Here is a 26,736-nt window from a genome sequence, read left to right on the forward strand (position 1 = left end):
TACTTATGAGTATTCAATTTGATTATATAAGATTAAGGTATGTTATAATCGAGTTTGTACAATAATTTTGTTACCCATATCAAGTTCAGATAAGATTCAAATACCACCCTTTAATACTCGATATCCGAATTCAATTATATATTTTTATATATAATTAAAGATAAACTCATATTATTAATTAAATTAATTTATAAAATTATGATTAGTAATTAACTTGTAATATCTTTTAATACATCTATCTTACATATTGTGTTAATTTATAAAAAATATAATTACTATTATATATATTTAGCATATATATTTAGTATATATATTTTAAATATTAGCATATTTATTTTTTATTTTATGTTAATGTTATAAAAAATATAATTTATAAAATTATTCATTATAATATATATACATTTATTTATATAAATTTATAAAATATATACTTAAAAAGAAATTGTAAGATTATAATAGTTTTGGAATATAGTTAATTTTTTTAACTTCATGGACAAACCCATATGATTAATTAAACTTGTAATGTTTAAGTTGTTATTTGAATATTTATTTTTAGTTATTTAAGTTGATATTTGATATATTTATTTTTGAATATTTAAATTTAAATTTTAAGGTAAAATACCCTTATCTTAAGTTTTAATCGAAATTACACAAAAAGTACATTAATTTTCAAAATGAACACTTGGTTCCAAAAACACAAACATCAAATTATGAAAAAATTAAAATGTTGTTCCTCTTATAATAATTTAAAATTTTATTATTATATTATTTAAAAAAAAAAATAGGAACAGTGCTCCCCAACTTCCCAAGAAAGGGGAGCATCGGCCAATGCTTCTAAGGGAGAGGAGCTCCAGTTCTCCCCATATGAGGAGTTTTTTTTTTATTAATAAAATTATATAATAGTAATTTTAAAAATTAATAGAGGGTAAAATTATATTTTTACTCTTATCATATTATCAAGTTGACGAAAATATTAATGATTGGACCTATATATCTAGTAAAAAATATTTTTTTTTAAATAGAGTATCTATTTTGAAAATTAATAGATTTCGTATTATTTCGATCAAAATTTAAGGGATAAGGATATTTTATCTTAAATTTTATTGTTTGTGCGTTTTTATAAATTTAATTATTAATAAATTATATGAAATATATATAAAAATATTATTGTATATGAATACGGGTATGAATTTAGGTTCAGGTAATTGAGTACCCATGAAAAATATTTTAATAATTTGTTTACATAATCAGGTTCTTAAACAGATTTGATAAATTATCGAGTAATTAGTATATATTAAGATTTGGTTAGGGTAATAAATTAAAAAAATATTTGGATGATTATAAAGTTTTGATACCCATTTATTAATCAAGTTCGAGTTTGAGTACCTCAAAATTAACAAGTACCTTATCTGTTAACATCCCTAATCAAGCTTCACCTTCTCCATTTTTTCTTGAGGAATTACTTGGTCTTGTGAAGAATATATGGCAAAGAGCATTTGAACTGTAAGTTGTACCCTTGAAACATAGAAGACAACAAAACATATTAGTTTGATCATTACATTATCCTTTTTTATTTTAACTTAGAAGCCTTGAGCCCATTATATTCTTAACTTTCTAGATGTAGCACTTGTACTTAGCTAAATATTAAGAGAATATAAACTATTATACAACTATTATATATGTCTAATTATGGTAACAGTTTGTTATTCTTTTTGTTATATACATTTGTTTTCATTTATTTGGTTTATGTTGTTGTGTTATATTGTATTATTGAATTGCATGAATGTATGATTTTTATTAGTAAAAAAAAAATGATATTAATTGAAGATAGTTATTTGCTCTGGTTTTAATTACCCGAAACTTGTACTTACATATAGTTATAAAAGAATAATTATTCAAAAAAGACAATAATTATATAAAAAATTATTATATGTATAATAAAATATTAAGAAATAAAAGAATATATAACCTATACGATTAATAGATTAAAATAAACAGTTGTAGAATATAGGACAACAGCATAATGTAAAAATTATATCAATATAAAATAGTTATTAATTTATAGTAGTATCTGTATTTTATATATAACATGAATAGTTAAAAGTTATTAAATTCAGTTGATTTAATTGTTTATTCAATAATGACTGTGTGTTATATATGTTGAAAAAATGAGTAGATTTTTTTGATTTTTTATTCTGTTCAATGAATTGGATGGATATTTATTGGAATTTAAACATTCATATATAAAAAAAATATCTAAATACTATGGATTCAAGTTCATGCAGAATAAGAAAATATAGATAAAAAATAATATTAAATCGCAATTGATAAATATGAATTTATCTTTTAAGCATTAAAAACAAATTATTGTTTTCAAGTATTTTTATTAAAATAAATAAAAGTAAAAATGTCAAAAATAACATAGTTTTGACATAAGGTGTACAAAAAAAATTAATTCAATTGAGAATGATAAGTGTCATCAATTGACCAAATCAATTACGACTATTTAAGATTTTTTTTAAAAAAAAATTGGGCTATTGGAGACTTAAGGCATAGCTTATATATAATCAAGTTTGTGAGGTTTCTCATCAAAATAAATTTAAAAATAATAAATAATAAATTGATAGAGTTCAATGAGAAAATTAGTGTTGTGGAAAAAATTTATTATAACTATCATCTATTATGTAAATTTTGATTAATATTTATCCAACAATGAAAACTCTATCATAATTTTTAATAAAAGTATCAAAACTTATTTCAAAATTTTCAAATTTTGTACATTTGATTTATATAAAAATATCTTTCAATTTATTAGTTTGAAGTTTAGTTTTATTTAATGGGTTTTAATAAAAAAGAATTTCATAAACTTGATTAAGGAATTTCATATAATTAGTCTTGCTTTGACACTTGTATGTTTGATTTTTAATTACTTTTATAAACATAAAAAAAAAGCTAAAGTTTTGATTATATGAAAAGAGTGAAATCCACCCAATAGTTACCAATTTCTAACAGTATTCATCTTTTATATATAAAATGAATGGTTAAAGGTTATCAAATTTAGTTGATTTAATTATTTATTCAATGATGACTGTGTATTATGTATATTGAAAAATGAGTAAACTTTTTTTACTTTTTTATTTTATTCAATAAAATGAATGGATATTTATTGAAATTAAACATTCATGTATAAAAGAGATTTCCAAATACCATAAATTTGTGTTCATGCAGAATAAGAGGATATAGATAAAAAAATTAAATTAAAATTGATAAATATTAAATGAATCTATCTTTTAAGTATTAAATATTAAAAATTATTATTTTTAAATATTTTTATTGAAATAAATAAAAGTAAAAAAAAAACTTCAAATGTTAAAAACAACGTAATTTTGACATAAAGTGTAAAAAAAAATTAATTCAATAAAAATGACAAGTGTCAACCAATTTATTCAATCAATTATTCTATTTTTATATATATTATAAATATAATTATCGTTTTTAAATTGGAAACTCCGAACGTTCAATCTATTAAAGTTAAGTTTATAATTAAAATATTAAAAAATTAGTATTTTAAATATATTTTAAAATAAAATTTAGTTAACACTCATTATTTGTAAATATAATAATATTATCTAAATAGGCTTGGACCTAAACTTAAACGATCATGTTAGTAGCTCGTCCCCGAGTTGGGGCAAGCCCACTAACTTAGCAGTAGCCCGACTCATACCATAAGATAAAACTAAGGTTGACATGTTGCATGAGCGTTTCTAAATTTCGGCTTCGATTGTAGTGGCTTTATATTGGACTCTGAGTTTTGGGCTTTTTGCTTGGGTTAGGAAAATGCAAAAGCTTTGGATTGTTTTATTTGGGCTGATTTTTTCTGTATTTTTTGTATGGGCTACCGGTTCTCTGTTCATTTCTAATTATTCAGACAAGAATATTCTTATTATTAAATTAATTTAAATAAAATAATAATAAAAAGAAAGAAGAAAGAATATAATGATGATAAACACAAATTTAAATAATAAATGTAATTAAGACAAAGAAAAAGAAAAAAGAATGGGGAAGAAAAAAATTACCATGGAATAAAAGATTATCAATTTAAGCTAAACAATGATAAAAAAAAAAAAAAGAAGAAGAAAAGACAAGCTAAAAGAATTAAAGAAAATAAAGGAAAGAGAAAAAAATAATTTCTTCAGACAATCAACTTGAATCGTAATAACAAAAAGATAAAAATGTAAATGGATAATAAATAAATATAATGATAAATGTGAATTTAAATATAAATATTATTTAGAGAAAATTAGAGAAAAAAATGGAGAGGCAAAAAGTATATTGTTATTATCTATAAAAAATGTTAACAAAAGTTTTTTTTTTAGCCTATTTTCTTTCTTTTGTTATAAATATTTTTATACAGAAATAATAATTTACAATAAATTGAAAAAATACCTATTTGATTAAATAATTATTTTTTCTTTTAAATTATAACACTCAATGCACATTATGGCATTTCAACGTTGGTGACGTGGCATAGACAAACTGGCAAGTTTAGTCTTCCAAATCTAGAGCCGAACGCAAAGGATGCAAAACCCAAGCAATGATACCTACTGTAATAGCTTTGAAAAAAAAAAAAAGTTAAATAACCCTTAACAATCAAAAAATAAAAATTACCAGCTGTTCTTAATATCTGTCGAATGAAGAAGTCAATGACAATCTATTATTGATTGTAATATTTGTTAAAGTTATAACTGGAAAAGAAATCTTTTGTACAATTCTCCATTCCTTTATTGATATTATTATATTAAATAAAAAAATTGAAAATATTAATTAAAGGGAAAATTTTAATAAAAAATAATAATATAATTTTAATGAAAATTAATCATTTACATTTATATTCTTGAGTAAAAAATATAAATCATTAAGAAATTATAATTTATAAATAAATAATAATAAGGATAAAAATATTTATAATAAAAATTAATCTTTTAAAATAATGACCTAAATTAAAAAAAATAATTTTTAGAAAATTATAAAGTTAAAATAAATATTATTAAAATATTAACATAAATGAGTGAAAATTACTATAAAAAGTCAATTTAAACAAAATAAATATATTTTTTGTGAAAACTAATCATTTACATTTACATTTTTGAGTTAAAAATATTTAAATATTTTTAAATTTTAATTTATAAATAAATAATAGTAAGGATAAAATAATTATTGCAAAAAGTTACCATTTAAAATCTTGACATAAATTTATTAGACTGAATATAAAAATTCAAAAAAGTAAAACAAGTATTGTTAAAATATTGAAACAAATGTGTAAGATTTAATATAACAAGTCAATATAGTTAAAATAAATCTAAATTTTGTGAAAAATAAATATTTAAATTTATATGCTACAGCTAAAAATATTTAACGATTTACAATTTTTAATTTATAAAGAAATAATAATTAAGATAAAAATGATTATAATGAAAATTAGTAATTGTAAGACCTTACAAAAAACTTATAAAAATTAATGTAAAAGAATTATAAAGGCCAAATAAGTATTATTAAAATATTAATATAAATGTTTGAGATTTAACATAACAAGTTAATTAAGTCAAAATAAATTTAATTTGTGTAAAAAATAAATATTTAAATTTATATTCTTGAGTCAAAATTATTTAACAAGTTACAAATTTTAATTTATAAATGTATAATAATAAAGATAAGATAATTATAGTAAAAATTAACATTGAAAACCTTAACATAAGTAGTAAAATTAATGTAAAATTTATAAAAATGGAACAAGTATTGTTAAAATAGTGATGTAAATAGGAGATTTAACGTAACAAATCAAAATAAATATAACTTTTATAAAAATTAAACATTTAAATTTATATTATCGAGTTAAAAGTATTTAAAGGTTTATAAATTTTAATTTATAAATGAATAATAATAAAAAGAAAAATAATTATAATGACAATTAATAATGGAAAAACTTTTTTTAAAAGTAACAATTGAAAAACTTTAATCTAAAGCTGAAAGAATTAATATAAAAAATTATAAAGATGGAACAAATATCATTAAAATATTAACGTAATGTGTTAAATTTAACATAACATGTCAATTAAATAAAAATAAATATAATTTTTGTAAAAATTAAATATTTAAATTTATATTATTGGGCTAAAAGTATATAACAATTTATAAATTTTAATTTATAAAGGAATAATAATAAAGTTAAAAATAATTATAATAAAAATTAATAATTGAAAAGCTTTGATTAAACCAGGATTAAAGTAAAAAATTATAAAGGTGAAATAAACATTGTTAAAATATTAACTTAAATGTTTGACATTTAACGAAAAAAATCAATTAAGTCAAAATAAATATAATTTTTGTGAAAATCTAATATTTAAATTTATATTATTGAGTTAAAAGTATTAAATGATTTACAGATTTTAATTTATAAATAAATTATAAAAATAAAAATAATTATAGTAAAAATTAAAAACTGAAAAATCCTATAAGAATTAACTTAAAAAATTATAAAAGTGGAAGAAGTATTATTAAAGTATTGATGTAAATTTGTCAGATTTAAACTAATAAATAAGTTAAGTCAAAATAAATATATTTTTTGTGAATATTAAATATTTATAGTTATATTATAAAGTTAAAAGTTTTGAATAGTTTACAATATTTAATATATAAATGCATAATAATAAATATAAAAATAATTATAATGATAATTAATAATTAAAAAAATTTGATTGTAAATTTATAAAAATTATTGTAAAAAATTATAAAAGTAATTAAAAAACATCATTCAACTATTAATGTAAATGTAAGAGTTACGGTAAAGGTCAAGTTTGATGAAATTAAATTAGTTAGTTATAATGTTGGTATTAAAAAGAATAATATTTGTATATTTTAAAATAAAAATAAAATAATTTTTTAAAATAAAATAAATAATCTTAAAATTTATCTATATTGTTAAAATAAAATGAAAAAGTTTAAAAATTAACTATATTATTTAACTCTTAACCTGTTAAATAGGTTTTAATTATTTTTTTAAATTACATTAATTGATCTTCAAATAAGGGTAGGCTTACGGCAAGATTAGACTTGTAGCGCTCAGCAAGTGTTACAAAGTCATAAACCCTTTGCCTGTCTCTCTTCATTTCTAAAACCCTAACCTCCTTCCCTTCTCCCGAACTCGTATCTTTACTGTTATACAGAAACAAGTGTTTAGAGAAAATGATGAACACCGTCTTAAAGCGTACAGCTTCCTTAGCCTCCAGGCGGATCCTCACGGCGTCCGTTCAAACTCTTCTTCACCACTTCCACTCAACAGCAGCAGCAGCAGCAGCAGCCAGCACCAGAAATTCTGAGACTCTTTCCATTAACCGATTCAAACCCTTTTCCAGCTTTCCTGGGCCCACCGCGAGGAACTTCCACGCCAAGTCAGGGCCGTTGAATTTCAGGGCATCGCCGAGCTGGCAGGCGGAGTATGCCGTCGAGGATTATGAGGATGATAAGGGAGGTGATGGGCTTGACATCTCTAACCTAGGGATTGCTCCGGAGATTGTTTCTGCTTTGAAAAATAAGGGTATTACCAAATTATTTCCTATCCAGGTAAAAAGAAGAAAATATTATTACTTTGTTTTAGCTTTTAATGAAAATTAAAAAAATAAAAGAAAAAGAAAGAATTTCTTCTGATGGGGTTTTTGTTCTTTCTTGCTTTTTCACTATAGAGAGCGGTGTTGGAACCGGCAATGCAAGGAAGGGATATGATTGGACGGGCTAAGACAGGGACAGGCAAAACACTTGCCTTTGGGATGCCTATCATGGACAAAATCATTCGATACAATGCTCAACATGGGTTTGTCCTCTTTTTCTTTTCTTTCTACTCTTAAGGTTGCTGTTACTTTTGCTAGTTGCTTTCTTTATTTTCGTAAGGAAAAGAGAAAAAAAAGTGCTTTTGGTTACAAAAGCTTTTTGCACAGCGAATTTCATAGTTTTGATTTTATTTATGAATAAATGAATTATGTTTGAATTTGTTCTACGTTTTAGCCATTTACTCATTTTTAATTAAATTGTAATATATGATATAAATTATCTTTTTAATATCAATTTCTAGCTTTCAGCAACTATTGAGGAAGCAGAGAGTAAATAGCAAGCCAACAACCAAACAGACTTATTGGTTTTTCTTTTAATTCTTTTACCCATATGGAAGATTGATTTTGGACAATTTTTGTTCTCAAATTAATTATACATGTCATTGCAGACGTGGTAGAAACCCCTTGTGCTTGGTTTTGGCACCAACAAGAGAACTTGCTAAACAAGTTGAGAAGGAATTTCACGAGTCTGCCCCTAACTTGGATACAATATGTGTTTATGGGGGTACACCCATTTCTCGCCAAATGAGGCAACTTGACTTTGGTGTTGATATAGCTGTTGGTACACCTGGCCGCATTATTGATCTGCTCAAGAGAGGTGCTCTTAATTTAAGTGAGGTCCAATTTCTTGTTCTTGATGAAGCTGATCAGATGCTTCATGTTGGATTTGTTGAGGAAGTTGAAACCATACTGGAGAGGTTGCCTGAGAATCGTCAAAGCATGATGTTTTCAGCTACAATGCCTAATTGGATCAAAAGACTTACCCAGAAGCACTTAAAAAATCCATTAACAATTGATCTGGTTGGTGTGCATATCTACTTTTCACCAATCTCCTATGTTCACGGTTATTATTTCTTGCTTCGAGTTTCACCCCCTCTATTTGTTTGCAGCATACCTTTTCCTATTATATGGATGCCTTTGGTGTGCTGTTTATATATGGAAATATAGGGATCTAAAATTTTCAATGTGTATTGTAGCATGTTGAAAGTTGTGAAGTCATAATTTATGTACCGCTGCTGAAATTTTGGTTATTATCAAAATTATTTTAACATATAATTAAGGATGAATTCTGTTTTTATCTCTCTTTTTCTTGAATAATGGAGATAAGCTTTGGTAGAGGAAAAAATACATACACATAGCACCACTTATTTCTTGTGGCTTATGTGCCCCTGCAGGTTGGTGAGTCTGATCAGAAGTTGGCAGAAGGAATTTCCTTGTATTCAATTGCAGCAGATATGCATGGAAAAGCATCAATCCTTGGTCCTCTAATAACAGTATGAATCATGACATCAGGGTTTTTTTTTCCCAGTTGGCAGATTATCTTTTTTGGTTTTCTTTTCTTTTTTTTAAATTCCAGTTTTCGACCAATCTCAAACACATTATAGTTTTTACTCAATTATTATTGCTTCTTCTCTCATCATAGAATCCACTTGTTAGGAACATGCAAAAGGAGGAAAGTGTATTGTTTTCACTCAAACAAAGCGTGATGCTGATCGGCTGGCATATGCCATGGCAAGGAACTTTAGATGTGAGGCTTTGCATGGTGATATCTCACAAAGTCAGAGGGAGAGAACTCTCTCAGGCTTCCGAGATGGGCATTTTAATATTTTAGTTGCAACTGATGTTGCTGCTCGTGGCCTTGATATACCTAGTGTTGATCTGGTGAGTTTCACATATCATTCTCCTTCATTGCTTTTAGCCATTTTTTAGATGGTTTTGCTAGAAACTATTGTTCTTACAGTTAATTTGAGATGATAATTTAATATTGATGCCAGATGTGTGTCTGGCTTGTTGTTTTGTTAGTAATGGTACCACTTTCAGGTTAATCTACTTCTTATGGGTCTGTACAATTTGACATCCTAGAAGAATTTATCTGCTCTAAACTATGCATGATGCATGGATTTTCTTTTAATCTTATGGTTTATTGTGATTGATTTCAATTTTCTGCCCTTTTTGGTTTGCAATTGCTTCTTAGCCTATTACTGGGTTGGGTACTTGGTGATGCAATATTTGTTTCATAAAAAATTAGTATTTCAAGAGAAAAAAAAGAGAGGAATTAATATTATTGTGTTTAGCCTTGCTTAATGCTTAGGGACCATCGTTTGTGTAAAATGGAAAAAAGTCTTGGGCTTATGTAAAAAATAAGTTTGGGCTGAAGTCTTTGGAGTGGCTAGTTTGGATTAGAGTATATATGTTAACATTGTTTTACGCTTACCCTCAAGGATCCTACTTCTTTGGGATTGATATTCAGTTAAAGACTATTTGTTGGGGTGGCCATTTTTAGAGTATTGGGCCTTGATTCTTAATTGTTAAAATTAATGTAAATTCTGCAGACATGCTATAGAAAAGTCTATATGTTGAAATAGGAAGTTATGAAGGAATGCAGACTGCTAATTACTAGTGATGAATTTTCTCACTATTATTTTTTTTGGAATCCATGACACTTCCTAGATTGTAAGTGTTCGTAGATTCTAGCACTATTTTTATGTAAGGCTTCTGCATGCATTAGTATTGTTGATTCTGAAATTGCAATAAATTGTTACTTTGCTTCCCCTTTTGTTTGCTTCAGTTCGTGCTTGGCTGAAGTTGTAAATAATTAGCATGTGAGGCGATATTCTCTCATAAGCTTATAGTGTTTGATATTTGATGCGTTCAATAATTTTCTATAGTCTGGGCTCCTTTTAAAGCTGCCAACTTTTTCTCCTTATTATACTTTTAAATGTTTTCTAATTAATCTTATATTCTTAATAGGTAATACATTATGAGCTTCCAAACACATCTGAAACTTTTGTTCATCGAACTGGCCGAACTGGTCGTGCTGGAAGGAAAGGAAGTGCAATTCTTATTTACACTCGAGAGCAGAGTAGGGCTGTTAGGGTTATTGAGCGAGAAGTAGGATGCAGATTTTCTGAGGTTATATCCTATATCCCTCTTGATCTTCCTTTTTGTACTCCTTTTTCGTTTTCCTTTTTTTTTCTTTTGGGGGATTAAAACCATGTTTTATTAATATTTCTGCAACGTTGATATATCCATATTTTGGGGACCTTGAACATTAGGAAAGTCAAAAAACTTTTAAAAGCCTATGCCAAAGTGAAGTATTTGAAGTGGGGCAAAAGTCAAAGAGTTTAAGTTTGAGACATTTTTAGCCTTTTGGAAGTGGAGCTAGCTAGAACTTTGAAGCTATGTCAGCCTTTTGTCTTCTTACGTAATCAAAACCGGTTTTTATATATTTATTTTGTCAGTTTTGACTTGTTCACGGTTAATAATATCTTCTAAACCGAAGACCTCACTTTTCCGGTTGAACTGGCCAGTTTGATTGATTTTAAAGCACTTCTCTTTTAATTTTGCCCTAAATTTTCGGTCTCAAGTAGTTAAGCTTCAATTAATGCTTTACACTATCAATTTTTCATTCAAATCTCAAATTCCAAAGTAATTAAAGCATGGAAGGTGTGAGATTTTCAGCCTTTATTTCTTGGGAAAGAGACAAGAACTACTATAACTCACAAAAACATCTAATTGTATATAAACTACTGATTTGTAAGAAACCTCTAGCATGAGAGAGTTTTTGATTCAATCTTTACTCCTTAAATCATTAAGCCCATGTTAAGAATAAAATAAAGATTACAAAAGAAAAAAAGTTTGCTTGTGACAATTATTATTAACTAACAAATTATTCTAAAAAGAGAAGTCTAACATAAGATATTGTGAGTTTTATAAATTAAGGACCTCTTTTTAAGAGGAAGCATTCTTGGAGCAATCCCAACATGGAAGACTCTCAAAACTCACATTAATATTTACTATAAATTGTTTTGGATTTGAGACTGTATAGTTACAGAATTTTTTTTCGAAAACAATCATAAGATTTAACTTAACTTTATGCATCATCTAATATACTAGAGGGAATGATCAAAAGGTTGACAATTATTTTGTGGGGAGCGGTGATAATGTTTGACTCTGTTCTTAGTCTGGCACTCGAGCCTCTTGCCACTGACATTTATGTCGTTTTGAAATGAATCACTCTATGACTGTAAATTAATGATTAGAGATGAATTGTTGCTTGGGTCTAGTGGAAATGCCAGTTCCCATGTTACAGGGACAAGATATCTTGTTGTTCAGCAGTATACTATTAGTATCTGTTCTATTCTTGCTGAGTCGCATATGCCTCTATTTAAGTTGAAGTATACTGGTTTAAAAGTTGTAAATGATGTCAATTGTAGCCATATTCATAGATGGATATGTATACAAATAATCAAATTCCCATGATTTTGGCTGTAGTGCTCATGAGCATCATAGGTGGAAAAATTTACATAAGTTTAACATTAATTACTATGTTACTGTATATTTTCGTAGATTAAACTTATAGACTGATCACTTGTTAATTTGTTGTAGCTTCCTAAGATTGAGGTTGAGGGCGGGAGCACTGACACGTTCAATGAGATGGGTGCTGGTAGTCGCTTTGGGTCATTTGGAGGTACGCGAGATCGTAGATATGGTGATATGGGTTTTGGTCGTTCTGGTAGGCAAGAGGAATATGGATTTGGCCGTCTTGGAGGCAATAGGAGTCCTGGATTTGGTCGTAGTGGTGGTCAGTTTGCTGGTGAGATGGGGAGCTATGGAGGTTCTAGCTCTAGTCGCTTTGGTTCTAATAACCGGTCTGGAAACTTTAGTGGTCCTGCATTCAGCCGTCCAGGTGGATTTGGGGAGTTTGGCAAAGCAGATCGTTCTAGCAGCTTTGGTAGCTTTGGTCCTAGACGTACTAGTGGATTTGGAGATTTTGGTTCAAGCAATACAGGTGGATTTGATGACAATCGTTCAGGCCAAAGCAGTGGGAGCTATGGTAACAATGATCAGAGCACTGGAAGAAGAACCTTTTAAATTCTTTTGAGGTAAGTGTGACATAGGTGAACACACATAGGAACTCCCTCTCTGTTCTTGCTATCTCTTGCACCTTTTGCTTTTAATTCGATATGAACTTCTATTAACTCATAAATCATGAATTACATACATCTTTGCAAAATTGCCTGATGCCACCTAATTTTCTATGTTTTCTTAACGCTAATCATCTGTCCTTAGGTTTGTGTTCATTGGTTTTCTCTGGTAAAACCTTCAAAGTTATAGTGGATTACATTTAGTGAGTGTATGATCACTAGAAATATAATTTTTTTTTTCTTTTCTGTTCTTGGTTTCTTGTCTTGTAGAAGTGGAAAACTGCTGCTGCATAGAATGTTAAGTTAATGGGCTAGTGTATTCAACTGAGTATATTTGTTTTGGATTTTCTTGGATCCGAAAGGGAAAGTGTAATGGGAATCGAGTAATACTTTTAGATGTATCTACTCACTTGAGCAGCAATGGTTATTCTTCATTTCCTTAAATATTCCTTTTGTTTTGGTCAATCATATAGAAGTTTTGGAGATATCATGTTGTAATCTTTTGGAGAGTTTCGATAAACTGGGTTCAACAGTGCTCATCCAAACTTGTAGCTCGTGGAAGAGCTTGTGATGAATACACATTAAATGAATATTCCTAGCTGATAATATTGAAATAACTAAGTCTTTGTTTGGTTTGTTAAAAACATTTTTTTGGAAGAGAAATATCTTCCATTGTTTGGACAACGCTATATAAAGCATTTTCATGTGTTTGGCATCAAAAGGAAATACTCAACTTTTTCTTTTCTGTTTAATTTAGCAAGAGACTGCACCAAAACCTCCCACTCTGCTTTGCCTCTTTCTAACTTGTGGTTGGCTGCTCCCCTCTCTCCTTCACTTCTAGTTGAAGTCCACCTCTGCTCAAGGCTCACCAACTCTCATTCTGTTATTTTTCTGTTTTCTCTCCTTTGGCTCTCTCTCTCTCTCTCTCTCTCTCTCTCTTGGGTAATGTGTTCTCTTTCTTTGAGTGTGGTTGTTGGAGGAAGATGGTTGGCGCCAGTGGCAGAAGGTGGTGAGCTTCAGTGACAGGTAGAGTTAGTGATGTAAAAGAAAGGTGCCATGGGGAAGAGGGGAAGGTCTGAGACCAGTGTCCTAAAACAATGAATTTTTCTTGTTTTTTGCACTTTAGAGAGGGGCGTGGGACCAGAGGTTGTTTTCTGCTCTCTTATTTTAAATTGGCCTTTTTTTTGGGAACATTCCAAAAGCCAAGCTTTGGAAAATGCAGAAAATGACTACCCAAAAGTAATTTTCATGAATGGAGCTTATAAATTTTGGATGTTGTAGTTTGGCTTTTTGAGGCTCTATCTTCATTTTCCTTTATCGCATTATTTTGATGACAAAATACGCATTCTGTGCATAAACATGATTTTTTATTGGTGTTATGTCTATTTGATAATTTAAGTTCACCGATACATGCTAGGCTGCTAACAGGTGCTTAGTTTATCCCCTTGCCCATCGGCTAGGATGTTATCAACAGGCTTTTGTGGCCTATGATAGCTTTGGTTTTCATGTGCATTTATTTTGGAATGGCAGGAAGAAGGCGCCATTCCAGTGAGAAACAAGGATTCTTTGGGTACGTGAAGTTTATTGGAAGGGAAGAGAGAAAGAGGGAGAATCCCCACTCCCCCTTCTTCTCCCCTCTCCCATTAGGGCATAACTCAACTAATATTTGCTAGTTATTCGCATGGGAATGTTTCAGATGCTGGCTGTTGATATTCAAATTAATTACCTGTCCGATCATGTATTTGATTAGGGTTTCATTATATTATTCATTCTGGGAAAGTGGCCCCATCCATTGTCTTCTTTTTCCCAATCCATTCCGACTGGTCGTGTTGTGCCTTACCTCTTAAAACTAACAGAGATTTGATAATTATGATGTTTCAGTGCAGAAAACCTCATTTCTATCCACATTACAAAGTATGACTTTTACACTTGTATAAATTGAAATAATATATGTGATGTAATGCAAGGATATGGATTCCTTATCAAAGTGCTGGAAGTTGTGACTTGATTAGACTGAAACTACCTCAAAGAACAGACGCATGTTAATATAGTTTTGCTCCATTAAGCTTTTTGGACCAGTTGTTCATAGTTTTCTATCAAGATGCTCGGCCCCTGCCTCTCGAATCTTCATCTTTTTTTCTCCACAAAATTCTTTGCATTCGATCCTGGTAATTGCTAAGTTATGCCCCTTGACACAAAGGTGTACATCTTTCCTATCTAATTTTGAGCTTTAACACTATCGAGGTAAGAGCATCTTCGGCCATGATCAGATGGGCTGAACTCAACTTTACCCATCCGTTCATGAGGTCTAATTTGTTGGATCATACAGCATACAACTCAAGGAAATGTCAAAAATAATGCGTCTTCTAACACCGAAGTGGTTCTCAAGTCTCCACATCTGATTAAGGTACAAGCTCGAGGACCTATACTCGCAGTGGGATAAACATTTTTGTCATTAATTCTCATTGTATAATGCCAGAATGTAAACAGGCAAAGTTAGTCAAAATATCTTACCTTAAAGGAAAAACAAAATTTTAAGACATCTTTGCAGACTAAAGAGGTTTAACATAATGGTTTGTTACTGCCTTGAATTACCAGTGGGTCTAACATTGTGACTGTCAATTGACTGATGTTGGTCTCACGGTTGCCTTTGCTGGTTACTGTCCTGTTGGTTTTCTGGCTGTTGTACTCGCTGCTGCCGGGTTCCATTTATACGCTGTTGGGGAGATTGTGTATGTCCTCTTCTTCTCCATCTAAGGTATTCCACCAGAAGAGAATTTGTACTAATTGCAATACCAAACCCAGTGAATGACGAAAGGAGGACAGAAAGAATTGCGTTCACATCAAGCTGCAAGTTTAAGGAAGAATATTTAGGAGCTTAACTCCAATTCCCACCCTTGGAACAAATGTTGCTGGTGTGAGCGAAAACAAAATACACAGTTGCTGAAGACATTTGTTCTACTTACGACTGTATAGAAGATGTGAGCGAACAGGATAACCATTGCAAACTGGAAGGAAGAATAGGCCCATATGTAACTCCTGCTCACTGCCATCATCAGAGACTGAAAGTCACGAGAACTAATGAAACAATATCAAGCTGCCATCAAATATGAGAAATAACCCAAAGAAAAAAAATTAAAATAAAAAACAAAAAATTTAGTAGATACGGTCTAACACTAGCACTATGTTTGTTAGGAAGGAAGGAAAAAGATGAGGAAAGAAAAAATGAAAGGGTCTTTTGGTATTGTATGAAAGATGAAAAATAGTTGAAAGGATTAGATTTGGAAGGATGGGGAATGTGCAAATCCATCCATTTCCTTTCCCTCTTAACAAACGAAGAAAAGGAAAGAAAGAAACACTATTTTCCTCCCTTCCTCTTTCCCTCCTACCAAACATAGTGTATGTATTCTAGTTTTTTTTTCTTTTTTCTTCTGAAAGTTGTGTATGTATTCCAGTTGTTCCATAAGAATGATAGCCTCCTCGCCAAGAAGGAAGAAAAACAAAATCTTTCCAGCTCCTTTGTCTCCTATTTCCTATGTGCAGTCACTTGAGCTTTTGACATATTTCATGGCTAATTCTTGCTCTTATGGTTCTGCAGATACGGACAAAACAGCTCTAGCAACAGAAGGCAAATGAACAGATGGCAGAAACTACAGGAAGCTCATGGGAAATAAAAAATTGCAAAATTGGAGTTTTTTCAAGATTTCTTGTAGTTTTATTTTCAATTTAACAAGGGTCAATTCATGTCTATATAACAAATAATTCCGCTGACTAGTTTTATATTTTTGTTGGGTTTCTGAGGAAAGCTAAATGGAAATAGATATATTTGAAATTCAGCAGATATCTTTTATTTTTTCTCTTTTTTGTAATGTAGATATTTCTTAACTGTGACAAAAAATGCTAGTTCATTGGATTGCAGAATGATTGTAGGTTTATGTAGAATTCCTAGTTTTATCAAATAAAAATAATCAATATATCTCAGAAAAGGAGAAAATATTTTCTTCCTGAGAAGGTTTCGAGTCATTAAAGTCTGTATATGGAATTTTAAATATTTTAGGACTATGCATGCTAGTCAAAGTCTCTAAATTTCTTCTCTAGTTAGGAGTTTACTTCCTAGTGGAGTAAGGTGCTACCATGCGCCTAGAAAAAACTGTCAAAATTGACAATGACAAATAGTGAGGTGATTTGCTTGCTGTCAAGGAGTGTTTGCCTTTTTGTTTTTGGTACAAGAGGAAGCACATCACCTTAAAGCTAGGATCTCTATCCATATCCCAGCCCACCCTACCATTTGAGCTAAGCCAAAGTGGTAGCGTTTGCCATCTTTGTACATTTAGGAAATTTTACATCAGATAACCTATGTTTCTTCTTCCCTTGATATGTTATCATCTCTATTTTTTTTTTCTCCTGCACACAGTTCAGAATTCAGATTGCTATCTGACATTTTTTCTTCACCATTATCTACCAGAACCTGAGTCACCTTTTTCATTTTTGTTATTTCTCAGCATCCAGGCCATTCTTCTGCCTATTCCAATGAAAATCAGAAATCTGAATACAGATGCCACTCTTCCGCCTTTATCCCATGTATTGTATCACTGTTTGTGAACTAACTATCCACCGTCAGAAGAGCTACCTATCCAACATTCTGATGTTATGCAGTTCAAATTTTCAACTTTGACATCCTTAACGAGTTGTTAAATTAGTCATTGGACCTAGAGTTTATGCATACATTATGTGGCTTAGAAGGGAAAGCTTCCCTTCTTCAATCATATAAAGTAACTGTTTGATTTATTTATAGCAAGCTTATTGCATTCTTATTCCTGATGAACTTGTGCTAAAAAGCGCATTGACTATTTACAGTAAAATTTGAGATTGACAATGGTATGACTCACTTCTGTATGCAGCATTAAGTTGACTAGTTCAGAGTTATCCAATAATAATAATAATAATGATAAAAAAAAAAGTTCACTAGTTCAGACAAATTATATTAACAAAGCTAGGGATCTTATGGGGGTAACAAAAATAGATAAAAAAAAAAAAAACTGCATGTCCATAAATGACATGCAAAAGGCGAAAGCTTTAAGCAACATTTGATCTCTATTTTCAAACTTTCATTTGTATCAATATCCAGCATGTTATTTGGGAACTGGAAACAAATTGGCGAAAGTTAATGAAGCACAGTCAGTTGGACTACCTATTTGATACACCAGTTTTTTTAGTAGGAACTAGGTATTATGCAACCAGGAACACAGAGGTAATAAGAAAGCACTGCTATAAAATTAAGTTTTTGTTCCCAATTTAAATGCCCTTAGTGTTTTGTCAATCAATAAATGATATACTCACCCATTGTTGAAGCAATTGTAGAGGAAAGAAGACCTAAAGCACAGGAAAATGGTAATGAGATGGCTAGAGCACGCGGACCCAAGTTAGACACCTGTGTAGATTGAAAAATTGTGAAATCTTTAAATCAACTTGTACTGGAAAAGAAAATTGTTGAAAACTAATATGTTAGAATGGAAGAAAATGCTCAAAATATGCACATATAAAAGCTTACAAAATGAAGCATGCACATTGAGATTTCTTGCAGTAGCCTTCGGAAATCAAAGTTTATAGAACCTATAAAATGAAGCATGCATGTTGAGACTTCTTCAGTAGCCTTTCAAATCAAAGTCTATAGCCTCAAAAAAATAGTTTCATATGAAAGACTGACTTATGGAAGCAACAAGAAACATTATTATGCTTCAAATAATATTTTATTTGGTGGAAAGTAACTAGGGGCAAACTTTGGTGGCAAAGAACCAAACTCTGTTATTGGAAAAGGAAACAAGACAGAAGAAAGAATTCTAGCGAGATACATAGTGATAATTGAGGTTAAAATTACCTTGGGCAATAACAGCATTATTATTAAGAAAGTTCTAGCATCTAAAGCAGATCTTTGACCAGTTATTTAGGTGTTATTAGTCAAAGGTTTATAGAAAGGAAAATGTCATATTTGGCTCCCATAGTTTAGGAAAATGTCTAATGTGATACATATAATAAAATGTTCAATATGTTGCCTGAACTTTCATGCCGTGTATTAGTCCAATAGCTAGCACCGTTAACCCAATTTGCTTATGTGTCATGACCAATAAGAATATGCCATGTGTATGCCACGTGTGAAATAAAAATTATCAATCTTTTTTTTGAATTTCCACATGGATGACACATAGCAAGCTTCCATTGGTAAGTGAAAAAGATACATATATTTTTTAAAAAAATTTCATGACATTATCATTCTCTTTAAAAAAATTCAAAAAATAATTCATTTTAAAAAAATTCAACTATTTTCCCTTTCACTTTCTTTTTTTTCTTATATTTTACTTTTCTATTTTTTTTTTCATTTTCGTCCTGTCATTTTTGTAAAGTTTTGAAAATTTAAAATTACAAAGAAAATTAACTTTTCTTTTTCTTCACAAATTACTAACAAATTCACTTTAATTATTCTATTAAGTACTTGTTTGGCCTGGTTTTTTTTTTTTTTTCAGCTTATCTACTTCTTAAAAGTATGAGCCAAGTCAAACAAGATTTTGAAAAGCTCTTAAAAAAAATTAAGTAGCTTTTTTTTAAAGAACAAAATTAAAAAAAAAAGCTTAAAAAAAACTCCAGATATGAGCTTTTTTTTTCTTCTTTTAAAAACATGCCAATTTTTCAAGAAATACTCCTCTCTCTTAATCGATCTCCCTCTCTTCTCCATCCCTCTGCAAATCACCCTTCTCCAACGCAAATCACGATCTCCTTCTCCTCTACCTCTATCTCTACAAAGACTATTAGAAAAAAAAAAAACAGAAAGACCTAACAATAGAATAGTAAAATTTGCGAGTTTTTTGTTCTTACAAAAATTAAGAGAAAAAAAACCCAAAATTCAAAGTTGCATTCAAGTGTTATTTAAATGTTTTCTCTCTTCTTCACCAAAAAAGATTTTAATGTCAAATTCATCATTTACTCTTTTCTCTTCTTTCTTGGGAATTGAAGCATGGTCTGATTGTTTGCTACATCAATAAAAATCTAATACTATTACTACTCTACAAACTTTGAATGTTGTTCTATTTCTGTATAGATTTTTTTGATTTTAACATCTACAATCATATATAAGTTCAAAGCAGACTTATTCCGCTTAGGTGATTGAAGATGACATGAATACCCTTTATGGTAATTTTAACAAAAATTAGAACTTATATAATTTATTCTGCCAAAGCGCTTAACAAAACGTTTCAGCTTAATTTTAAAAGCTATTATTATTCATAAGAGCTTCATAAGAGCTTTTAAGCTAAAAAAAAGCTAGGCCAAACAAACTCTAAATCCCAATCTTTGAAATTTCTTAACATGAACACAGAATTCCACACAAAGAGATAGAACCCAAATTTTCTTTCAAATTCAGATTTTCTTACACTTTCTCTCACTTTCTCACTAACCAAAAAAATTTTAACACCAAAATACTTTAATTTATTATGACTTTCACCCTTTTAAAAACCCATTTTAGTGAACCGAAGCAACCAAAACCTTCCCTAAAGATTGAACCATAGCTAATCTTGATTGATTATCCACTCCTCAACAAAACCCTCCATCTCTGATTTTTCTAAACTGCACTCCAGTTGGCTAATCATCATCATTGTCATCACCATCCTCACTTATCCCCTTCAAGAGCAATTCCAACCTGATCCTAATAAACTTCAAATTCCCAAAACCCATCTTACAATGTCAAATTAATTCAATTTGGACAAAAAAACAGCCTAAAAAATCATTAATTAGTTGGTCCATCATATGTGCAAAACTCTTTTTAACACCTCACACTTGCAAAATTCAAAGCCCATTGATCTATCTCTGCCATTCTTTTTGTTGCTTTCTTTTTGTTATGTGAATGGTATTGGAGAATCTGAAGGGTTATGAGAGGTGAGATAGATAGATGGGTGAAGGAGAGTCCAGCTAAGAGGGGAAGGTGGCTGTTTGTGTCGACAAGCCAAGGGAAAGGGAGATCAAAAAGGAGTGAGACGATGAGAATGAGAAAGTAAGAGGCCAATAGAGAAATGAGGGAAGAAGGACAGGGAGGAATGGACAGTGGAGTACCTGCTGCCAGATCAAGTCTTTGGCTGTTAAATCAATGGTGGGTATGGCAGGCAGAGGGGAGTAAGAACCACATTACTTGAACTCGGAGGTGAGTGTTTCATACAAGTATGCGTCCAACATGGGTACATTTAATTTTTTCTAAGTTTTTTCATATATTTGGAAAGTTGGACCTCCAGACACATATTCATCAGATATGTATCGAACACAGATACTTTAAGGAAAATAAATGGTTGAAGAAGAACGGAAAGATTGAAAGAAAATAAACTGGGAAAAAGAATTTTAAAAAAATTGGACTTTTTTTTTCGGGTAGTTGACTTATTTTTTAATTAAAAAGGTAATGTTGTAAAAAATCTACATTTTTTTAACCTTCCAATGGAGGCTTGCCACATGTTCCCATGTGGAAAATTAAAAAAATCAATAATTTTCATTTTCACACATGGCATACTCCTATTGGTCAAATGCTACATAAGCAAATTGGGTTTATGATCTTAGCTGTTGGACTAACTTAAAACATAGAATGAAAGTTCGGGTACCACATTGAACATTTTATTAGTACAGGTACCATATTAGACATTTTCCTAATCTATAGGGGCCAAATGTGACATTATCTCAACCACAGAAAGACATAGTGATATTCTTCCCCATGTAGGAGCATTAAGGGTTCATGTGCATATAAAATACTACCAACACATACATTGAGAGAGCAATAAATTTAGTAAACAGTGCAGGCAATCAGCACTATTAAGCCGACTTTGATTCTATTGAAAGCAACAACAGCTTTTGCTAGCTGTGAAACATACTTGGTTTATACTACAACTAGATGCCCATGCAGGAAAATAGTAATAAGCATGTGATTTAATGGCTTCCATCAAAAGAGAAACCAAAATATGAAAGGACTGCAATCAAATGGCACAGAATATATAAGTAAAAGATGCTTACAAGAAGTTGTTCCAGAAAACAGAAGTAAGCCAGTATGCTAACCATGACCAGAACTGGTACATCCTGCCAGACCCTATTGATCATGCAACAAGTGGAACATTGATAAAACTTCAAAATTAACTCATGTGTGCAAAAATAGAACACATACATAATACAGATCTAGATTACTCATGATGACCCAAAACTTCTTATAACATTATCTTTTTTTGGTTTTCCCATCTTTACTTTAACATCTCTCCTTAAAATTGAATGATTATCCAACTAAATGAAGGATGCAGTTAACACATTGTAATTGCAAAAAGAAGAAATAAGCTTTTTCACAACATATGGAATTGGCTACATGGACCTTATTAGACCATCATGCAACATTTTGGACCAGATTATGAGTCATCTCACTAAACACAGGGTCCAATTTGATACTTATTCTATGGTCTTCCCCTTCCCTTTTAACATGGGCATCCTCCACAAAATCACATACTTTTGTAACAGCATATGTAAGTCATAAACATAAATGTCCAACTACCCTAAACTCTAGTGTGTCATTAAACCGAAAAAAAACTCCTCCAAAATCTATACTATCTATACTATTATATAAAGTGAGTGGCTGAGTGTGGTGTCATGAGTTAAGTGACACCAACTCAGTTGTAAATATTACAAAACAATCTAACAAAATAATAAAAAAACATATAGAAATATGGTTATATATAAGTTATTCGATTTTCTAAATATCAGAAATGGCATCCATTTCTGACTTGATTTTCTCAATTTTTTTTTTCAAGTGCACTTAAAAGGAAAAAAATTCCCGTTTTACTTAGAGAAAAATACTACCTTCCACTTCCTCCCTCTTTCACTCATGTAGTGGATGTCACAAATTCAAGAAAAGAAAACAAGCCTATCCAGAAAATACATACTAAGTTAAGAGGTAAAAGCCCCGACTAAATGAAACATAAAATCACCACAATATCCTTGCTGTCTAAACAAAAGATAAATCTGGAAGAAGGAAATTATCAAGGTTTACAATGAAAAAAGAGTCAAATAACTTATACTTCACACCAATGGAATAAGTAATTATGAAACAATGTTAGCTAAAATGTTGAAAAGGAGAACTTGCCTGTAACGAGCAACCTGAGCCTGTTGTGGCACAGTAGGAGGTCGTCTGGTAACAATCCGTGGATCATTCATTTTTAACAATGTTACTGGCAGATTCTGAACATCTTGCTTGCAGACATCACATGTCTTGTTTCCTTTGATGCTAAACCACTTCACTGCACACTCTTTGTGAGCAAGTGCAAGCTCTCCTTTACAGCTACACTCCATCTTCAGAGTCTCACCTCCTTCGCAAAGCTCAACCAAGCAAATCCTGCATACTGCTTCTTCTTCAGGAATGTCTTCACCTACATCTTCACTAGCTGAGATAATGTCACAAGATTGTAAGTTATATCTATATCTATGGGGACAGTCCTATGACAAAAGTGGTAATCAGAAAGAATAAAACATTGTAGACAAGATGGCCAGAGCCTCGTATGGCCATACGTCACCTTGACTTATTAGGCTGCAAAAACTTTAAAATTTAATGACTAACGACGCAAGTCATAGAACAAAGCACCTCAAATGTGATCACCACAAGATCATATTAAGCTTGAATAAAGCTCTGAAGAAATAGTTCATATCAAATCCTTAAACATTTTATCATATGTCAATGGAGTTACTTTTAATCATGTCATAAGCACCAACAAATTTATACAACATCCTTGTGTCAATCCAACCAGATGGCCAACTAACAAGACCTAGGACAATGCAGGCACAAAGAAGGTAAAAAAAAATTATCAGGAATTCTAAGAGAAAACATGGCACAGCTCCCATTGTTGGAATACAATCAATTGAAGTCCATGCCAAAACATTAAATTTGACATAAAGGAAGAATAAAGCCAATTGTAATTAAAATAGCTTGCATACAAGGGGAAACAAAGAGAAAGAAAGAAAAACATAAGTAGCATTTAATATACAAATTGAGGCTACTGACTTGAAATTCCAAGATAAGAAAATTAGCACCTACTGATTTCTGTTGAAGGAACATCATTTGGCAAGGCACCCTCAACTTGCACAGGATGAAATGTTGCTGAAATTACGCGGACCAGACCTCGCCCAGAGTCTGCTCGCCTTAAACTTCTAGGTTTAGCATGAACTGGTACAGACAATGAGCGTGTCATATGCTGTTGAGCTACTGACTTCTGTAGGCAAAAAGCATCCTTTTTAAATAGTATAAAGAAAATTATTTAAAGTTGTAAATGTTTAATGCACGAACTCCTAGTTGCACCTTAAAATGAACATAAAGTATCAACAGATACTGGAACTAAGTTAAGGATGGGACAAAAGAAACTTACAGAAACATGAGATTGAGCATCTATATGTCTTTCTGGTATAGACTTTGGACCTGAATACGCAATTGGTGTAACTGGTAAAGAATGTGCTGCCTTTGTTGAAGGGAACAAAACTTTGTTGAGAGAAAATGACCTTGACGTAGAAGGCTTCTCCAAAGAACCATCAGATGGAGGTGTGTCTGGAACAATTAGAACCATCTTCTCACCTTTTTGGCACAAATTGTTTGCCCTAAAGCTCCTCTGGGGAAGGATACTTCTAACAGAGGATCTGATTTTAGCCGAATGTGGTCTAGGAGGCAGCCCTACTTTAGTAGAACTAGGACTTGGGTCAGAAGGAATATCTACACTCGTAAAATCATAGAAAGAACTTTCCAAAGACCTTAAAGGTATTTGCAAAGAGGAGAGATTCGGCCGTTTAGTCTGATGAGAGGCTTCTATGCTTTTCTCCATTTCAATGCATACCTCAAAACCATCACCACCCTTTCATTAACATCAAAATGTAGAAAGCAACAATGAGTTGGAAAGAAAATAAGAGAAAGCAAAAGCTACAAACACCACTTCAACAAAAGTGCATATGTTATATGGAGCCACACTAACCACACTTGAAGCTTAGGATTGTCCCAACACTTTTAAACTGCTTGTAAAACACATCCAAGAAGCTTAACAAATAGCTATGATAATGACAGGATAATTGATATTCAGCTATCAGTCATAAAAGCAGAATACAAATAAACCTTGATCAGAACGTTGCGCTTGGATGTCATACACCAGACTACAAGTTTTGCGGTTGGTATGTGAGTTATTCTTTAGATTTATTCTTTCAAACATCTACTCTCGAGGACACAACACTGATAACCGTCGCTTCTAAAGGCACATAGAGACTTAAGATTAAGTTCATACAGATAACTACGAACAAGTTGGGTGCTGGGATAAATGGCAAGCTTTCCAAGTAAACTTGTATTCATATATTTTTTTTCTTGATGTAAACGTTAGGATTTAGGAAATTCCGAGCAGGCAACAAGTCATTTTAATTTGAAAAAGATAACCCATAAATTTGTTACTTATTATCCATGCCATTTGTGAATGGTTGGAGATGCAGACCGTGGGACAAAATAACATAACTCTTCAAATTAAAAAGCTCCTTGGGATCATGCCTAATCTAAGAATGTCACAGATGAACTAAGATATGAAATTGTTTAGCCCATTAGAGGCCATGACAAATTTAATCAACATCAACCGACTAACAGAACAAGGAAGCAAAGCAAGTGAGAGCAAAACCCAGCAGAATTTCACTGAGACCAGATCAAACAAAGCTTTACTTCGATTTAGTACTAATAAAAATTGGCTGGATAATGGATTTGTGAAATTCTAGTAAAATCACCTGAGCATGATTCGGAGGATCCGAAGAAGATGCTTCACTGCGTTGATGTTCAGCAACTGAATTCTCCATCACCTCCTCCAACGAAACGAAATAAAATAAAAACTAATAAGCAAAAAAATTTAGTTTGAATTCAATTTTGGAAATACAAAAAAGAAACAGCAATTATGCGAACAAGAACGAGTGCACTGTTTGGGGGCCCCTCAGATAATTTTTTTTTATTTTATAATTTTAAATTTGTTTCCTCCTCCTTTTTCCAGTCGCAAGTTGCTGCCTCCAAGTCCAACTCGGTCAGTCCTTTTCCACGCTACTGTACTTCGTTTTTTTTTTCCCCCCCGAAAGCGCGGCTGTACTTCTGAGGATAACAGACCGTGACGTCATCACGTGAAGCCAATTGGATTCTTTTGCGACAAATTACTCTCGAGTGTAGTGGAATGCAAGAAAATTAACCGCCGGATGTTTGACCGAACTTCACAAGTACCGTTTGGTGCAATGCAAGGTACGTGTAATGAAATATTTATTGTGAAGACGAAAATGCCCTTTTTGCTATTGATTTTAACATACTAAAGAAATCAAAATTACATTGAGATTAAACATGTACGTCATTTTATAATAAAAAATAAAAAAAATATACATAAAATTTTAATAATCATTCTGAACTTTTAATATTTAAATCACGTAATTGTTTCACGCATCTTGTACATAATAGCTAAATTAAACATATATTTAATTAAAATACTATATACATCATATTATAGGAATATGCATCTTATCAAGATTAAAACATCCAAAAGAATTTCACACATTTTTTACATCATTGCTAATGACATGCATATTTTATTATAATAATATGCATATCTTTTTATAATAATATACAGACAATAAATGTTAAAATATCTATGAAATTATCTTGTATATTATAATTAAGGATAAAATATTTAAATATTTTTAAATTTTGATCAAAATTATATAAAGATTCATTAATTTTCAAAATAGACACTTTATTTTAAAAAATATTTTCGCTAGACACATAATTCTATTGTTACTTAATTGTTAATATTTTTATTAATTTGATGATATAATAATATTTTTAAAATTATTTATTAATTTTAAAAAATATCATTAAA

The 26,736-nt window shown here is 30.5% G+C and overlaps 2 protein-coding genes across 9 annotated transcripts; one reads left to right on the forward strand and one right to left on the reverse strand.

Annotated features, from left to right (window-relative positions):
• LOC18612180 (DEAD-box ATP-dependent RNA helicase 53) lies at positions 7,110 to 16,666 on the forward strand. Of its 4 annotated transcripts, none has more exons than XM_018125934.1 (8): positions 7,110 to 7,620; positions 7,740 to 7,867; positions 8,273 to 8,684; positions 9,059 to 9,157; positions 9,321 to 9,545; positions 10,635 to 10,796; positions 12,273 to 12,769; positions 16,410 to 16,666. In XM_018125934.1, the coding sequence occupies exons 1-7, from the start codon at positions 7,243 to 7,245 to the stop codon at positions 12,756 to 12,758; spliced, it is 1,890 nt and encodes a 629-aa protein (XP_017981423.1). In that variant the 5' UTR covers positions 7,110 to 7,242; the 3' UTR covers positions 12,759 to 12,769; positions 16,410 to 16,666. The 4 variants fall into 4 exon arrangements, with proteins under 4 accessions (XP_017981423.1, XP_007048883.2, XP_017981414.1 ...); XM_007048821.2 differs by lacking the exon at positions 16,410 to 16,666 and adding an exon at positions 14,342 to 14,681; XM_018125925.1 differs by lacking the exon at positions 16,410 to 16,666 and adding an exon at positions 13,082 to 13,428.
• On the reverse strand, positions 14,805 to 25,923 carry LOC18612181. 5 transcript variants are annotated; one of them, XR_001929081.1, is made up of 9 exons: positions 25,613 to 25,916; positions 24,235 to 24,711; positions 23,907 to 24,081; positions 22,962 to 23,259; positions 21,851 to 21,923; positions 18,152 to 18,242; positions 15,778 to 15,857; positions 15,326 to 15,659; positions 14,805 to 15,234 (listed from the first exon to the last, which is right to left on the reverse strand). XR_001929081.1 is itself a non-coding variant. In XM_007048824.2 (8 exons), exons 1-8 carry the CDS (start codon positions 25,679 to 25,681, stop codon positions 15,655 to 15,657), a joined length of 1,284 nt encoding a protein of 427 aa, XP_007048886.2. In that variant the 5' UTR covers positions 25,682 to 25,921; the 3' UTR covers positions 15,247 to 15,654. The 5 variants fall into 5 exon arrangements, 4 of the variants coding, with proteins under 4 accessions (XP_007048886.2, XP_017981431.1, XP_007048885.1 ...); XM_007048824.2 differs by lacking the exon at positions 14,805 to 15,234 and having other exon boundaries at positions 15,247 to 15,659; positions 15,778 to 15,873; positions 25,613 to 25,921; XM_018125942.1 differs by lacking the exon at positions 14,805 to 15,234 and having other exon boundaries at positions 15,247 to 15,659; positions 23,907 to 24,078; positions 25,613 to 25,917.

The sequence above is a fragment of the Theobroma cacao genome, chromosome 1 (genome assembly GCF_000208745.1).
Source record: "Theobroma cacao cultivar B97-61/B2 chromosome 1, Criollo_cocoa_genome_V2, whole genome shotgun sequence".
Classification (NCBI taxonomy): Eukaryota; Viridiplantae; Streptophyta; class Magnoliopsida; order Malvales; family Malvaceae; genus Theobroma; species Theobroma cacao.

What these genes read in the sequence shown, in the direction of transcription:
- LOC18612180 (XM_018125934.1), top strand. Translation starts at nt 7,243, where the DNA reads ATGATGAACACCGTCTTAAAGCGTACAGCTTCCTTAGCCTCCAGGCGG. An exon ending in CCAAATTATTTCCTATCCAG is followed by an intron (nt 7,621 to 7,739) that starts GTAAAAAGAAGA and finishes TTTTCACTATAG; the next exon opens with AGAGCGGTGTTGGAACCGGC. An exon ending in ATATACCTAGTGTTGATCTG is followed by an intron (nt 9,546 to 10,634) that starts GTGAGTTTCACA and finishes TATTCTTAATAG; the next exon opens with GTAATACATTATGAGCTTCC.
- LOC18612181 (XM_007048823.2), bottom strand. Translation starts at nt 25,681, where the DNA reads ATGGAGAATTCAGTTGCTGAACATCAACGCAGTGAAGCATCTTCTTCG. An exon ending in ATCCTCCGAATCATGCTCAG is followed by an intron (nt 24,712 to 25,612) that starts GTGATTTTACTA and finishes TGTTAATGAAAG; the next exon opens with GGTGGTGATGGTTTTGAGGT. An exon ending in ATGCTCAATCTCATGTTTCT is followed by an intron (nt 24,082 to 24,234) that starts GTAAGTTTCTTT and finishes TTTTGCCTACAG; the next exon opens with AAGTCAGTAGCTCAACAGCA.